This window comes from Ammospiza caudacuta, chromosome 6 (assembly GCF_027887145.1).
Source record: "Ammospiza caudacuta isolate bAmmCau1 chromosome 6, bAmmCau1.pri, whole genome shotgun sequence".
Classification (NCBI taxonomy): domain Eukaryota; kingdom Metazoa; phylum Chordata; class Aves; order Passeriformes; family Passerellidae; genus Ammospiza; species Ammospiza caudacuta.
In genome coordinates, this window is record NC_080598.1 from 36,587,649 (window position 1) to 36,604,907 (window position 17,259).

Consider the following 17,259-nt stretch of genomic DNA (forward strand, 5'->3'; position numbering starts at 1 on the left):
GAGGCTGTGGAGTCTCTCTCACTGGAGATATTCAGGAGCTGTCTGGACATAAACCTGTGCCACATGCTCAAGGATGAACCCTGCATGAGCACAGAGGTTGGACCAGATGACCCGCTGTGGTCACTTCCAACCTGGCCCATTCTGTGATGCTGTCGTTTTGTAAAATAATCTGCTTGGAAATATGGCCTTGTTATCTGATGAAACGGTGTAAAATTTCTTCAGAGATTTTTTGAAGATTCTGTTCTTGAAATGACAGGGCTAAAGTGCTTTGAATCCTAGATTTAACTAGAACACAAATATCTTTGATGTTTAAAAGAAACCACAAGAGATAATCGATAATATTACTTCATTAAAAAGATTTAGATCCTTTTACCTCTCAGAATTCTAAAATTTTATTTAGACATCAGACTAACCTAGTTTAGAACATAGTTAAGGAATGTTCAAGAAGAAAGATAAACTGAGATACCAATTAACCTGCGCTGGAAACATATGCTAGAACCACTTTGGGATTAATGTCTTTTAGCTTTATCACTTAGTATCACTTAGTTTGAAAAGAGTTACTATATCTACAGTATGTCTACAGGGTACATCCCCCTACAATTCCCACACTGGATAAATTATCACATACCAGAAAAAAAGAAGAAAGAAAAAAAAAAGAAGAAAATGAGCAGGGGAAAAAGAGAAGTAGATGCCTAATCAAGTCACATCAATTTTCCTCTTTCATAAAATAAATTAGAAGTATATTCACCTCAAATCTTTTAGAGATGCAGTAATAGCAATTATTTACTGCACTTTTCATTACTTTTATACAAAAGTTTAACAGTTTTTACAATTATTTTTTTTAAGGAAATCCAAGGAATCCATCCAGTTCACCATTGTTAAGACAGCCTTTCATGTGTGAAAGTTTTGAGGAAGTTAAGAATGAACCTGTCAAATTATGCCACCAGACAAAAAGTTCACTTCCCAGCTCTTCATAGAAATGAAAGCTGAATATGACAACAGGAATAATTTACCTCAAGGCAACTTAAGGTATAGATTTACAGTTCAAGATTTACAGTGCATTTCTAGTTGGTGAAGGTTATAACACATTCCTGCACTCCTACCTTGTAAGCCTAAGTTACCAGCTAATGCTGTTGTGTACAGGCTTTTCCTGTATTACTAGAAACATTCTTCTTTATTCTGTACTGTGTAAAGAATAGTGCCTGACCCTCCTTTTGAAAATCACTGATTTTGTATTGTTAACTTAGGAAAAAAAAAAAGACACAGTTGAAAAAGAATTTAAATAGAATTTACCTTCAAAAATAGTCCTATTTTCTCTGTTCCAGTTCTAAGACAGGGGGGTTGCTTTATCCTTTATACTCTTTTGCTTTCTATATGTATTTCTTTATCTTACATGTCCTGTCATCTAATTGTTAACCCTGTTTTCTTTATGATAAAGAGATTGAGAAGAAACTAGTTTTGGTTCCAGAAAACCAAAGTCTTTCATTGCCTATTATTCAAAATTCTAAATAATTTTACTCTTGGTGATCAGCTGATTAGGATCTCTCCAGAAACTTTGTTGCAGATTATACAGCCCTATCATCAGCAGTTAAGTCTTAGTCCCTTACATTCATAGTGACAGCAGTTACTACTCTTCTCAATATTACTTCCCGAGAAGTCAGGGGAAAAGAAGGAACTTCATATTCCTGTAGATTTAAAATAAGTGGGTTTTTTATCCAAAGATAGGTGAGTTTTTATCCAAAAGCCTATCCTAATCCTATGAATCTGATATTTCAAGAAGAATGTGATAATATCAGTTTTGGAGATTTGTTGTTACCTTATTTTATGGAAGAATTCACTGAGTAACAAGTTTAAGTTTCTGAATTGTAGGGTTGATTAGTGAGGAAAGGCTGGAGTTTTTTCTCCCTTATTATCAAAAGATAATGGTTAACTCATACTTCATTGATGTGTGTATGGTAGTGATTCTTTTACAATGTGTTCATATATTATGGGTTAGAGTTTGGTTCAATGTAGCTTTCAGAAGACCTTTATATGCCAACATTTCTTGAAACCGGTAATTATGATTTATTTTTATTTATTTGAAATTTTACTGAGAAGTAAAAATGGAATTTTTTATTTTAAAACACTTTTTAAGAATCCAGATGATTTTAAAATTTTGAACATATATAAGACATGTTCTTTTTAGTCAGATAAGGCTTTAGAATGTGGATTTTTTTAGCTGAATGTAATGCCATGAAAATGTAACTTGGATTTCTAATGGTCTTGATAAATGGAAGTAATTTCAGGTAGCTGCCCCTCAGGTGAGGGCCTCATGCTACACTAATACATATGTACAAAGTGAACCATTTAAAATATGGCTCTTTTGCAACACTTGTAAAATGCCTTTTAGTACTGTTCTTTTTTTTCACCACAGAACAAAGACATGAATTTCTGTCCCAATCTCTTGACATTGCTGCAGTTCTCTACACTTACCTTGTGGCTGTGCATAAGAGCATTCTGCAACCATGGCTCCTGTCAGTGAATTTATCAGAAATTACAGATGGAGTAGCAATTACTTTGAAGTGATTATACCATTTGTGCTATCACTTAACTGATTTTACAGTCAAACCAGACTACAAAACTGGAATTGAAAGCATAATTATTTTTACTGAACACTGTCAAAAACAGCATTATCAAATTTTTTTAGATATTTCTGTTTTCATTTACTAGTCTATCTCAAATAAATAAAGCCCCACTTGCTCTCTTGGCAGCACATAGTAAGTTGATGGATGTAGTTCAGTTGAGGAGTTAAAAATGCATTGAAAATAATGGGCCATAACATTCTAGGGTTAACATTTATTCATAGATGATGCAATTAAATAAAACAGGCATTAACTTCAAGGTCAGTCAGGGAAGTAATAAAAGTGAATATTTTAATTGAATTCTAATTGCCCCCCATTGATACATGTAAGTTAAATAAAATAGATGTCAGTCCTGGAAATTATAGTTCCCTTCATAATTAATTTTTTAATTCTACATAGAGTCATCCAGACCCTGGACCTTGTTGTTGGTTTATCCATCCATTCGGCTTCCTTTCCATCTAGTTCCATCGAGGATAGATTTGGAGGATGTGGTACTAAGAATTTACAATACATTGTTCTTCTCATTAGTCTAAGCCATTTTAAGAATTCGAATCAATAAAGAAAAGTGTACCAAATAGAAGTATGGATTTTAATAAAGCTATTTTGTAAGTATAGTTCCAAATACTTTATTATACTAGTTGTAGCAACAGACATACAGCTTCATCTATGCATGCATAGCAGTAGGGATTGGAGGTGTGGATTACTGGTTCTGCAAGCTGAAAGTTACATTGCTTCCTAATGCCTTTACCAACAGTCTCTATTCACTCACAATATAAACCTACTGGAAGCTAAAAGAAGTACTATGTTTCAAAATAAATGCAAGCTGTCCAAAAATAGAATTCTGCTGAGATACAGAAAGAGTACATTGCACTTCACAGAGTTTCATGTAGGTGTGGGATATCACTAAAGAGTTTACCCATACTGTATACATAGGCAATTTATTTGTGTTTCAAAAACTGTTTGTATCATAGTTTCTCTTAAATTATTGCTTTGCATTCATAACTGGACTAAAGTTGTGTCCATATTACCAAAGAGAACCTTGTGAAAGAAATGAGATGTCAGTGTGTCTGGTTCTGACAACTTCTTCCCTTCTCATATGTTTGTAATGTGTCCCTTAGTTTAAATTTAGAGGAAATCAATCTGTTTTTTATCAAGGAGAGAGAGATTGCTTGTCTTAGCAGAGTAATTATACTAAAAGAAGAATGTTAATATAAATGTGTGAAATGATACTGTAATGCAGTACTCCTTCATTTATGTCAAGAGAAATTGCTTGTTTGGCCTAATACCTATCCCATTATAATCAAGAACAAAATGCTAACCTGATGTAAGTTGGAAGAGATCACCAGAACCATTTGAACTATTGAAATTGAATTAATATCTTTCAAAATTATTTCCACAAGAATAAATTATCATCACATATTTAGCGCATACATTTTTAGTCTGTTAAAAAGAAAGCAATAAACCAATACAAAAAAGGAATAGATGGCAGAAAAAAACTCAAGTCTTTTAAAACTTTAATTATTAAGCAGTTTTAAAAGCATTCCCCTACACTGTAAGAGAATTTTTAATGTGCTTTAATGAAATATTTAAAAACTTTCCTAGTGTTTTGAAATCTCATTCACTCTAAGTTGTTTTAGTTTCACAGGAATTTAAATATACCGAGATCACGATTGTAAAAATTAAGAGACATATTAGCGACTTTAACTCAGCAATGACTTTCTATAATAGTGTACTGTACATTTATATAACAACTTTCATCATCAACAATCTAAAGTGCTTTGCAAGGTACATATTTTAGAAATTGCTTCTGAATGGAGTAATTTTGGTGGCAGCTCTGTAATGATACCTATTACTGTATGAAGCAGTAGAGTAGGAAAAAATAGACCAGTATTGTATCAGTGCAAAAAGGAGCCCAAACCACAATAACTAAGAATAGTGAAAAATGGGATAACTGAAAATTTCACAATGTTCCTTCCATTTCAGGAGTTATAATTTTGTTTTTTTCTCATTTGCTTCATATGATAAGACCTTTTGACCACTTTGTGTCAAATCCAACTAGCATATTTACTTGGTTGAAAATATCAGCTTTTGAAACAGTTGCTCCTGAATTATTTTGTCCCACTGCTCTTTTTTGCCAGTTACTTGTTTTATCCTGAGAAGTGATCATTAAATGCCATGAGCTGGCCAAAATTAAAAAGTCAAGAAGTTGAAACAGGAATACAGAAAAGCAAGTTAGAGCAGCTATCAAGTGTTACTTTTTTACAAAGAAAATTAAATCAAAATGTAGACATGGTAGAGAGTATTTTGTGATGAATCTAAAGGTACAACAGTACGTTCTGTAGGTGTGAGTTTTCTTTATATCTTCATCCTTTTTAATCTTACATTTTATATTTGCATAAAACACACAAAGAATGGGATTTGGCAAAAGAACTTTTCATTATGAGCCTGTGTCCCTTCCAGTTGCAGGAAGCATAAAAAAATTAATTGTGATTTAATTCCATAGATATCTACAACGGTAACTTCTGACTTAAAGAGGTAGTATCCTTGTAGTATTTTTATTACCATGGACCTGTGTGCTTACTTCACTGGCTAGTGAAATTTCTAAGGGATCCAGTAGCTTTTCCACTTGACATGTAGGGAAATGGTAACTAGCTTTTTTTTTCCATAAACCTGGAAAATATTTGCCCAAAGTTTAGGGAAAATTCTGACACAGTGTATTTTCTTTAGGATAGTAATTATTTTAGATAATGTAGTGTTTCTAAAGGAGACATAATATATTTTAAAAAGAAAAAAATAATCATTTCTTGATGTCATAAGAGTACTTCATAAGAAATATTTTTAGATTTTTTTGGGTTTTTTGCAGGTTTAGATCCCGATAAGCATCTAGGAAAAACTCTAGGTGAAATGGAGCCTGTTCTTCTGGAGGTGAGTATAACTTAAATTATATTCATATAGTTAAACTTGCAGTTAAAAAGAAACACAGGCAGAAATTCAGTAAAATTAACTTAATAAAAACTACTTAATTTGATAAATTAGGTGTTAACCCAATGCTTTGCTTTGTACACAGAATATAATCCTTTGCTAAGCACTTTTTATATCAAAAAACATTTCTTGACATAGTTCACAAATGGTGTCACCATCTTTAAAACAAACTAAAGGCATGAAACCTCAGTATTGCAGGAACATTGACTGGTATATCAGTTTGATACAGCTAAATAATTGTATGTTAGAGGCTTTCACAGCAAGAAGCAGTAGTGGCAAAATCATAGGTGATACAAAACTTCCCTGAAGATTCGTATTTGCACGTTTCCTACCATTTATACAATCAGACTGCATACAGTGGGGCCTTTAAAAATGGAATAAGAGGTGTAGTCTTGAGGATGTATTTGATTCTGTGCAAAGGACTGTGTGTCCTCATATCAGGATAATGCTTGGTGGCAGAGCTATTAGATTTGTTTAAAGAAAAATCATTCAACTAGGGAAAAGAAAAAATACCAGATTTTGTACTTGAGGTTTCTTCAAGTTTGATGTAGGAGCATCAGACATCAAGCTAAGTAAATTTTAAGAATAAAAGTTCTGAAATTATGTTTTCATGAATTATCTGTGACAATGCAAGTTTACCACAATTCCTTGTCCTTGAGCCTGTTAGATACCCACAATAATTGCATGTCTCTTAAAGTGTCTTGATGTAGCTCTCAGTGTAGGCTGTCTAAATGTCCACAAAATGATGTCCTAAGAATATTTTTCATTGTTAATCTGGGTAGTTACTGGTCAGCTTGGCTTCACAAGTAGCTTGTTTTGGGACTCTTAAGGCTACAGCAAACTTGCAGAAAAGAAAGAAAAAGTGACCAGAACTTTAAAAATCTCTTTTGCTACTGAAAGACAGAGGAGTTACATAGCAATTATATCTTAGGTTTAATTCCATTTTTTTTAGTTATTTACATGGAGAGAAGAAGAATAGGTAATTGCTACTTGGGAAAGCTGGAAAGGAATCATTGAGGTCCATAACATTGAAATAACCTTACCTGAAGAGATGGTGTTGGTCTGTTCTTGAGATTTGTTGCTCGAGACCTGGAGAGTCTGCCCAGAAATCTTCCCCTCCTCCTCCCTGGCCCTCTGCTATGTAAACCAGTTGGTATGCAATCCCATTCATTATCTATTTCTGGAAGTCTTCTTTTCACTTATTTCTTAAAATCATCTCAACATTCTGCATTCACGGAAAGCTTCCGTAATCAAAATTCAGGTTGCATCCTCAGTGGGGTTGCAGCTGCTCACCTCAGTTAAATCAGTCTTGATTTCTTTAAAACAGTAGCAGCAAGTATTGCAATTATAATTGTGGCAATAAGAAGTATTCTTCTGCATTTGATTTCATCATCATTCATTTTAAAAAGAAAATGATAAACTATTAAATCCAAAAGTACCTGATATTTTTTTTAATTGCATGTATTCATCATCATGTTTGATATCTTAATTAAAGTGATTCTTACTTACTCGGTTTCACTGAAATTCTTACTGTCATGGTTTAACACTTCTCAAAACTCATATTTGATGATTTTATCCTTTATTGATACAACAATAAACAAAGCAATTACTGCCTAAAATGTACAAATAGGACATTCTGACACTGCTTGTCAGGCCATTGTAGGGAAGACTGCACAACTGATTATTTGTTCATTTGGTTGTTGCTTGTGCATATGTATGCTATGAAAGTCAAAGCCATTACGAATAATTTTTTTTTAATAGATACTTAATTGGCTTTAAGGCCTTATAAAACCAAATCATTTACAATAAACTGAAGAAAAATATTTACGATGTGAAAACTAGTAAGTCTTGCAAACTAGTGAAGTTTTCAGCATCAGAAGTTCTGGCAGACAGAATGTGAAAACAGGGAATTCACAGTTTCCAGTAAGGAAGAGATAAAATTTAATATTCTGACCATACCATATAAAACACCATAATGATTTAATGTTTAACACTGCACATATCCAAAACTGCCATTGCCTCATATACCCATGATCTTTGATTTGTACTCTATTATCTAACCACTGATTTCAAATTTTACAGTAAATTTGTTTTTCTTGTTGGGATTTTTTGCTAGTATAGTTTTTTCCTGTTCTTTGGGATTGTTTTTTGAGTTCTGTGTTGACATCGGTTGTTACTTTACCATAGTTGTTTATTCAGCTAGGTGCAGGGCATTTCATTACAGCATTTTTCCTAGTGTGGTATGCAAGTTTGTGAGAATTTTAGCAGTTATGTTTGGAACTAGTAATGTTCTCTGTGTTCTTCAGTTCTTTTGAAAATCACTTAATATCTGAATAGTTTCAGTGCTCAGAAAAATGCCAATGTCTTTCATAAAGGGCCACAAAATGTCATATATATTGAGTAATTTGGGACTTGTAGCGAGTATCTTTTACTCTTAGCATGTACTCACAACGTTCAACTTCTCTGGTACTACAGATCTGGAAACAGAACTCACTTCTTACTTTTTTTATTAAACTAAATGTTTACATTAAGGAAGAGTCAATGGGATCAAAATTAACTTGTATTACGTAGAATGGTAGAATTTTTCTTTTGGATGTATAAGAAATAAGCATGAACTAGTCAATCTCCTTTTAGCAAAAAATCTCTGGTTGAGGCATTATAAGAGTGTTGGTTAGAAAAAATCCCCAACAAATAAATCCACAACCCAGCCCTGATTTCCTCCACTCAATTATTTGACTTTGAAAAAATATTATCACCTACATTTTCAGTCTTCTGATTTAATTTATTTTATGTATACAGTAGAAATTTTAACAATTATTGTCATAAAGGTAAGGTTTTTTTTTTTTTTTTTATTGTCATAAATGTAAGGTGGCAGTAGCAGCAGAAAAATGGAGGACTAGTGAGTGGGAAAAGCTTTTTGCAATTTTTTTCACATTACTTTCAGAATGTTGAACTTAGGAGTGCAATGATGATCTGGCCCCATAGTTTTAGCAGGGGTGAATATTACTGGCTCAGGACATCAGCACTGCAGAAAGGAAAGTTTTTGAATTATTGCTTTTTTCCAATTGATAGGTCTTTGATTAGTTTTTGAGGGGTGATTGCTAGATAATTGCTAAATTATTGAATTACTTTCATCTCCCAGTGTTTCCTCTGTAACAGGAGTCTCAGCTTGTTACACTAAAGGATTTTGTGTCAGCTTATGTCTCAGGTTGTTATCCCAGTGGCCTTGGAATTTGTTAATAGAACGTTAAGGTTATATTTGTCTGTAATTCTGGCTCTGCCAATAGGCAATAGGAAAATGTTTATTTATATGCTTGCCTCAAAAGTTGATGAGAACACCTTGATGTAAAGAGCATTTCTGTAAATATAAGAGTTTATTAAGTCTTACAAATTCTATGTGGGAACAAAGTCTTCACTTGAAAAAGGAAGTACTTGAATTCAAATATTTATCTTTGATTATGAAAATTAAAGAAGGAAGCTTTAATCCTTGTGTTTCATTCCCAAGGTAGGAAGAGACTGTTCTTCAGGTAATGTTTGGACTGGTCGTTTATATGTATTTCATTTGTATGTATATCCTATATCTCATTGTGTACTTAAGATAAACTGTGTGTAGCCTGGAAGATGGTTTCATCGTAGATTTCTTTTGGAGTTTGAAGTGTACTTGCATTAGTTGCAATTAGTTATGTTTGACTTGTGAATTTGCAGTTTCCTGGCTCATCTGTACTAGAAAGCAGGTTTAGCAATCATAAAACTTAGAGTCCATGCTGTTCTATTATTATTATTAATGTAGCATCCAATTTGCAAACCCAAATAATCAGTCTTCAAATAATGTTAATAATCTAAATTATTAACAGGCAAAATTCTCATGCCATTGATGACATTTAAAAAATATTACTGACTTTGGTAAATGACTGTTAAGGATCTGTTCTATGAGCTGCTAAATATCTTTTGGTCCTGTTGACATTTGTGAGAACGGAAAACCCTTTAGCACCTTGTATAATTGGTGTCAAGAATGATGTTGAAGCCAGTGACATTGAAAATGAGAATTTCTCACAACAAAGATAGGAAATAGTCTTACATCTTCTGAGTATTCTATGTTAATTGCCAATAATTATTCTAGACGCTGTTTACAAGCAGAGCTACCAATTTTGAAAGTGATTTGTAAACAGTCACTCCATGTATTCACTGTGTAAAGGTTACAGTTAGATCTTTTCGGGTTTTCTCTCTTTCAATTTTTTAATCATTTTCTTTAGGGTTTTTTGGTTTTTTTTTCAAATAGAGTGAGAATAAAAGATTTTGACTAACTGTTTTGTAGGTTGTCCATTCTTGTTGCATCAACATTAATTATTCCTGATGTATTTGTCCTATAGAAACCTTGTTGCCATTGTTGACAGATGGAGTTCTCTTTTATGTCAGGGGTGTAATTTTTTAATGAGCACCTGATTAAAGGTTCTCTTTTGCTCCTTGTCTTTGATAGAAAATGTGAAAGGGAAAATTAAAAATAACTCTCATAACAAGACACTGGAAAAATGTTTTAAACAAGCTCCAAAAGAGATTTTGATTTTATAGCACCACACAACTAAATATTCACATAGAACCATTACCAAGGTATTGTTTTCTCAGAGCACTTTCCTTTTCTGCAAAATAATGGCTGAAGATGATTCGAGCCTTTGGTTTAAGTAACTGAAGTTATAAACACTCTTAGAAGTTTTTAGGTAAAAAGCTTTGAAAGAGAACTGTAAAGTAACATGAACTACATTCAGCTTCAACAGTATCATTTGAATATACATAGTAGACTTGCTACACAAATATTATCTAGTAACCATATAAAAATGTAATCTAGATGTATAAATATCCCAGTCTTATGTTTGCCTCAAAAGAAACAGCAGATTTGGAATTATCTTCTAGCCTCCAGACAGACTTTTTTTAGCCCTCTGATGTTTTGGAGAAGTGCATTTCTACTTTGACTGCAGGAGCATCATAGATGGGCTTCTGTTCCTCTAAGGAAAGGCATAAAGGGGTTAAGTAAATATTCCCAAAAGTAACATTGGTGTTTGCAGTGGAGTTAAGGACTGCAGTTCAAGTTCTTATGAGTGACTTAAAGCAGAATGTTTGTGCTTGTTTAGTGTTAAAAAACCTGGACAGGGCTTGGCTTGAATCACTGCAATGACACATTTTAAGGTGATATAATCTGCTGCTGGGGACATGAACTTCTGCTGCAGACAGAGAGGGTGTCCCCATGCTCAGATCTGGTGCTTGATTAGTATCTATCAATACAGTACATTGAAACAGTAGTACAGTGAACTACTGAGCAGTTATGCACTCCTTACTCCAGCAAAAGAACTTAGGTTCATGCTCCACAGCTGCTCATTTGTAAAGCAGGAATTAATTAAGATAGCCATGTCTCATATTTTGAATGCTTCAGTTTATCTAGTTATGTATTTAAGTGAGATATGCAGAGCTTCAGGAATATTCGTAAATATATGTTGATTTAGAAAGTATATTAAGTACAATTTATCAAAGAAAGAATATGTTTCTCTTTAGATCTTGCTTTAGCTTTTTGCTTTTGACTTAGAAAATTCTCATTTGTTTTGTTAGGGTTTTTTTGAAAGAATATTTACCTAAACATAGAACACAAATCTGAATCTATTTTCAAAAAAATGTGTTCATTGTATACTTCTGTGTGAAGTGCTACTTCTTGTGTTGACTCACAGTAAAAGTTTTTCCTGCAAGTGAAATAGATATGCTAAAGAAAGACAAGCATCGGAGCCTGAACAAGATTTTGTGGCCATTGAGAAAGAAGAACTAGGAATCAATTTTTTAATCTAAATATTACAGTGCCAGTTCTAGTTAAAATGTAACAGTTTGGTAATTTTAATAACTGTAATAGGCATGCAAAGAAATCAAGACCTGACTGTATGATGACTGGGTTTTTTCAGCCTTGTAGTGCATAGTCTTTTAGAAAGTGCCTGTCATGGTGTAACCCCAGCTAGCAATCAGTATGTACTGGTCTTGACATTTTCAGCAAAATACATTTAATAAACTTTAGTGTAACACCTACCTGTTTCAATTTCTCTTTTTTAATAGCTCTCTGAGAAATATGGAGTCCATGTTTGTGGAGAAGGAGGAGAATATGAAACATTCACTCTGGACTGCCCTCTGTTTAAGAAGAAAATAGTTGTGTAAGGAGCCGTTTCTTCTATTTCCTTATATTAAAGCAGTGGGACCATCTTAAAATTTAGTTTGAGACAATTGGAGGTAGTAAGAGGAAACTCATGGCATCTGCAGAGGTAAAACATGTTCTTTAAGTTCACAGACACTCATGTTGTTTAACACTGGCAAAGTCCTCTGGAAACCTAAATCAATACCTGACATGATGAGGCGTTCATAGAGGGCTATAAACTTTTTAGACATTTGCACTTTCGTTTACTTGCTGATTATGGCCTGCAGTAAAACTGGTACCTATACACTGACACTTTTATCCTTTCATGAAGTGAGAATTGCCTGTAATATTTATCTTTCATTACAGGTAAATTTGATAAAGTGCCACTTCAGTTGCCTGTGGGTTCCATTAACTGTGTATATGTGTGTGTGTAAGTTTAGTAGCTTCAAATGATAACAATAAACACTTTTCTTCAATTACTAGAGGATATTTTAAATACAAACTTTATATTAATCCATCTCAATTACACTGAATAGTTTATTCCTTTGACATTAATTGCTAAAATCTATGTAGTGAGCTGTGGAAAATACTTGTGTCTTGTTTCTTATAAGTCTGTTTAGTAGCTAGGCCTGGTTGCTTCAAGTAAAATATTTTGACTGCTGTTCTTTTTCTGAAGCAAGTAAACATGTATTGGTGATGGATTCTCAGTCATCTTAGTGCAGGTCCAGATTATGGAGCATATAGACATGAGTAATACTTTCATAGTGCATATCCATTTGTTTCACTTTTCTGTAGGACTGGGATCTGTCTATGTAAGGAGTAGAGAGCCAAGAACTGTTAGCTCCATTTCATTGCATGGCATGTGGGAGGAGAAGATAATAGACAAAGTGGTTAAAGAATTGGCAGCTAATCTGGCAAATGTCTACTTAAATACTGGTTGATTATGCCCTTGGTTTGGGATCAACCAAAGAGCAGTTTAAGCAGGAATATATTTTAATATATTCTAAATGTTTATTTGGTTGTCAGTGATATAAAGACAGTTCAAGTGACTAGGAAAAGCTGAAGCAGAGGTGGCATGGCTGAGTTGTTTTTATTTCTCTTGGTGATAGTCCAAATAATAAAAGATAAAAATAAAAGCACAAAAAATACATATCAAATATTTAAATTAGTGAGTATTTAATAATAAATATATAGCACAATGGACTTTTAAACGCTTCTTCAATAAGTTTTATTGTATGAATTTCACAAGAAAAATATTTTATCACTTCTTCTTTAAGTAACTTATGAATATTTTTCTACTTTGTGTTCTTGCTTTTCATATACACTGAATCTAAACAGACTTTGTAATCATGTTGACTCTGCTCGTAGAGCTTCCAAATGTTTAGATGTACATGGTTCAGGTCTACATCTCCCCTGCTTTCAGCTAGGCCAGGTTTAGATTTTTGCAATAGCTGGGACGCGGCCTGGCCAAGGATCCTAATGATAGGACCTCACTCATTGCCAGGGTTGGGGGAAAGAGACTCAGGAACTCTCCCTCTCTCTCTGAGAGAGGAGTGTTCCTCCCACTTGAGAAAAACGTGGCAGAGCGGGAGCCATCTGTATTGTTCATTGCAGCAGGGTTCTCAGTGAGCATTTTTGAATGTGAATCACTCACAATTGTGTTCTTTTATTATTAATATTGTGCTGTTACTGTTCATTTTTTTATCTCACTGCTTCTACCAGTAACTCGTTCTTATCTGAACCCATGATGGTGGCCTTTTGCGCCTCCAGTTCTCAACTCCATGCCACCACATGGAGAGGGGAGAGCCGGGGCAGGGGACAGTAAAAGAGAGAAGTGAGTGGTTTTGGAGAGTCTTAGTGGGGGCACTGAATTTGGGAGTACCATTCCTAAAGCAGGACTAAATCCTGATGCAATTTTTAAAGCTTAATGTTGTTGTAAGCATTGGAACTTAGAAGTTCAAACCTGTAGGGTTTGAACTAAATTCCTGATTCTCTAAATTTATGAACAACTCCAAAACATCTCCTGAGTTAAAAGTATCTGAGGAAGACATTAAAGAATACTTTTGCCTTCAAACAGGTGGATGGATGATGGATTAACTTTGTTTGGCTGCCAGGTTCCCACCAAGCTGCACTCTCCCTCTTTAGGAAGGCAGGGAGAGAAAATAAGATGAAAAGATGTGTAGGTCAAAAAGAGAGCAATGTACCAAGTACTGTAATGGGGAACCACATTGAATTTAAAGAAAATTAATTTAATTTATTGCCAAATTTAATAAATACATTTTTAGAAAAGTAGAATAGTGGGAAGCAAATATACCTTCTCACCTTGTTCTTCCCAGGCTTAACTTCACTTCATCATTCCTGACTTTTCTACATCCTCCCCAATGAGCTGTGCAAGGAAGTGGAGAATGAAGCTGGTCAGCTCATAACACTCTCTTTGCTGCCCCCTTCTCTTCACACTTTTCTCCTGCTCCTGCTTGGGTCTTTTCCATGGTTCCCTCATGAACTGTTGCAATGTGTGTCCTTCCCACCAGGCAAGTTCTTCAAGAACTGCTCCGCTCCAGTGTATGTTCTTTCCATGGGATTTGGTCCTTCAGGAACAGACTGCTCTGTGGAGAGATTTATTAATAATTGGTTAGCTGAGAAAGGCCATAGTGACATAATGCCGCTGGTTAAGCTGAAGGAAGAAAGTCAGCAGTCAGCAAGCTGAAAGGAAAGGTCAGCAGTGACCTTGCTGCAACATGAGGAGAGGGAGTAGAGATTAGTCCTGAATATATCCTGAGAATATGTGAAAAGTATCAAAAGTAGAACCATAGGAATGCAGAAGTAGGCGTAGGTGCTGATATGTAACTGACCAATCCTGAGCTCAACTTTTGCAATATGTATGAAGCTCATTATTAACTGTATTTAACCCGCCGTACTGATCAATAAAATTGGGCCTGTGATGATCAAATTGATGTCTGGGTCTCCTTCCGTCGACAGTGCTCCTCATGGATCTTCCATGAGGCTCAATCCTGTCAGAAAAACTGCTTCTGTGTGGGTTTCTGCGCAGACTGCAGTGTGTGTATCTGCTCTGATGTGTCCTTCCTGGCCTGCAGGGGAGCAACCTGCTTCACCACAGTCTTTTCCACAGGCTATGCAGAATCTGTTCTGGTATTTGAAGAACCTCCACTCAATCCTTCTTCATGGACCTAGGTGTCTGCAGGGCTGTCAGTACCATGTTTTTCTCACTCCTGTTTCAGCATAGTTTTAAAATATGCTATCACCAAGACACCACCAATGTTGCTGATGAGCTCAGCATCCTTGGTCTCATGTCATAGAGACCACTTCTAAACACTAACCCCTGCCACCAAAACCTTGCCACATAAACCTAAAAGAACAGGAGAAAATCTAGTATGCCTTTTATTTATAACTCTACTTGCAGGTAGTGTTTTCACTGGTCAATGATTTTTTCTCTCTCAAACTTGGCAAGATATGTTTCTACATTATATCCTTGCAAAATAAAAAAATTTCTGGCTCAGGAGAAAATAAAATACAACCTTGTATGTTACTTACTTTAATGCAAGACTGTATGACGACTTTTGCTTCTGAATGTTAAGTTGAATTCTTGCCATTCTTCTCTGTCTTCATTCAAAAACGTACCTCAGAAAGGAAGCATGACAGATTGAATGAAACATATATTTGAAAATAAACAATATCTAGTAGTGAAAGCAAAATCTTGCAACCAAAATAATGAACTAGAGTCTGACTGGGGCTTATCTGGTTTCCCCAGGTAGTCTATTATAATCCTGTTGTCAGCTTCTTACTCTCAGTGTTTGAAATGTACCAAGTGATTCCTGTCCTTATGCTGATATTTAAGGTACAATTAATCAATATTTCTTGAAAATTTAAACATCTGTTTCTCATCTCTATGAATACCATCTAGTATCTGCTCTTTTGATAAAGGCCTCTTTGTTCATGGAGCGCAGAATAGTTTGATCTTTTGGAAAGTAAATGGTCCCACTTGAAATATTAGGGAAATACCATTTTCCTTTGTATACCTTACTATTAGCTCTGTGTTTAGGTTTCTAATTCTAGGTTTGGAGTCAAAAGCAAAATTTTAAAATTATAATTGTACTCTCAGTCTTGTTCTAGCTTGATACATTTGTACTGAGAAAGTGTTACAGAGTGTTTTAAAATTATTGGATGCTTTCTAGATCTTCAAGAAGTCTTGAGAGATCAGATGATTTTGATTTCAAAACAAATAGCTGATTGAAACAGTTTTTCAACTGTTCTTCATTTTTTTCAGTCTTCTGATAATTTCCTTAACAAAATTCCTCTGTTTCCATTACAATCAAACATGAATCATCTTAGATAGTCAAGTTCCTATTCAAAATTCAGGCTTTTAGTGTGAAATGGCCTTGTAGAATTTATTGGGGTCTCACAGATTTTTTTTTTTCATTTTAAATCTCTGATTTTCCTGTGTTTTGAATTGGTTGGGGTTTTTTTTTCTATTTTCCAAACTGGATATGAAATGTCAAGTTCAGGACTTGATTAGGTTTTTTAATTGGAGACTAATTGGTTCTAAACAGAACTATTCTGCTTTCCACCTTTTTTTTTCCTGCATATTTCTGTTAGAATTAGAAGACATCATTGTCACTTGAACAGAATTATTTTAATCTGAAGGAAATATGTGTAAAGTATCTTATCTCTTAAATATAGAAATATTTTAATTATAAAGAATCTTGATAATTACTCTCAAGAATGAATCTGAGGCCTATTTATCAAAATACTTTAAAAGTTTGCTTAAAATTGATCTTCTTATGTTAAAAATATTTATCATTATTTTGTGACATTTTGTTACTGTTAAATCCCAAAACACATTTTATAGAACAAGCATTTCTGTTAATTTTACACTTTTCTTGAGGAACTGGGATCTGGCCAAAGCTTCAACTGCTTTGAGTTTGCATTGGTTTTATGTGATATTACTAGAAATCTATCTATATCATCTCTTTGAACACTATGAAGGTACCAAGGGCACCATGGTTTCTGGAAAATTATGTCTGTCTTAGCCTTACTTTCAACAACTTTCAGATTTTCTTTTACTGCATCTGAATATCTCTTATGTTTTCCTTGAGTTTCTCACCTTCTGATGTTTGTTTCTTAGAGCTACCTTTTTCATAAGTAGTAAAACTGTGCAGATGGATAAAACAGATACTGCCTCTTGTGAATCAAAGTGTGACAGATTGTGTCTGTAAAAATGAAAACTAAAATTAACTAATTTGAATCAGCACACAGGAAGTTTAACATTGTTACCAACACATTTGGCATTAAAAAGTTGTGTCTAGTAGTCTTCACTATCAGATGCAAGATGGCTGGATCAGTCAATTTCTCAGTATGCAATACTGTATGTTGTTAATACTTCAGAAACTAATCCCTGGAGCATTATCAAAACAATGGACTTTTGAAAAATTTCCGGTTGATGACATTTAAAGATTGCTTTATGTATTAATCTCT

The 17,259-nt window shown here is 34.2% G+C and overlaps 1 protein-coding gene across 1 annotated transcript in view; it reads left to right on the plus strand.

Annotated features, from left to right (window-relative positions):
* Positions 1-17,259, plus strand: part of DPH6 (diphthamine biosynthesis 6) — a 180,189-nt gene that overhangs the window by 44,524 nt on the left and 118,406 nt on the right. Inside the window, exons 5-6 of the mRNA XM_058807369.1 lie at positions 5,485-5,546; positions 11,691-11,785. Of these exons, the coding sequence (XP_058663352.1) occupies positions 5,485-5,546; positions 11,691-11,785 (157 nt within the window). The remainder of the gene's footprint in view (positions 1-5,484; positions 5,547-11,690; positions 11,786-17,259) is intronic.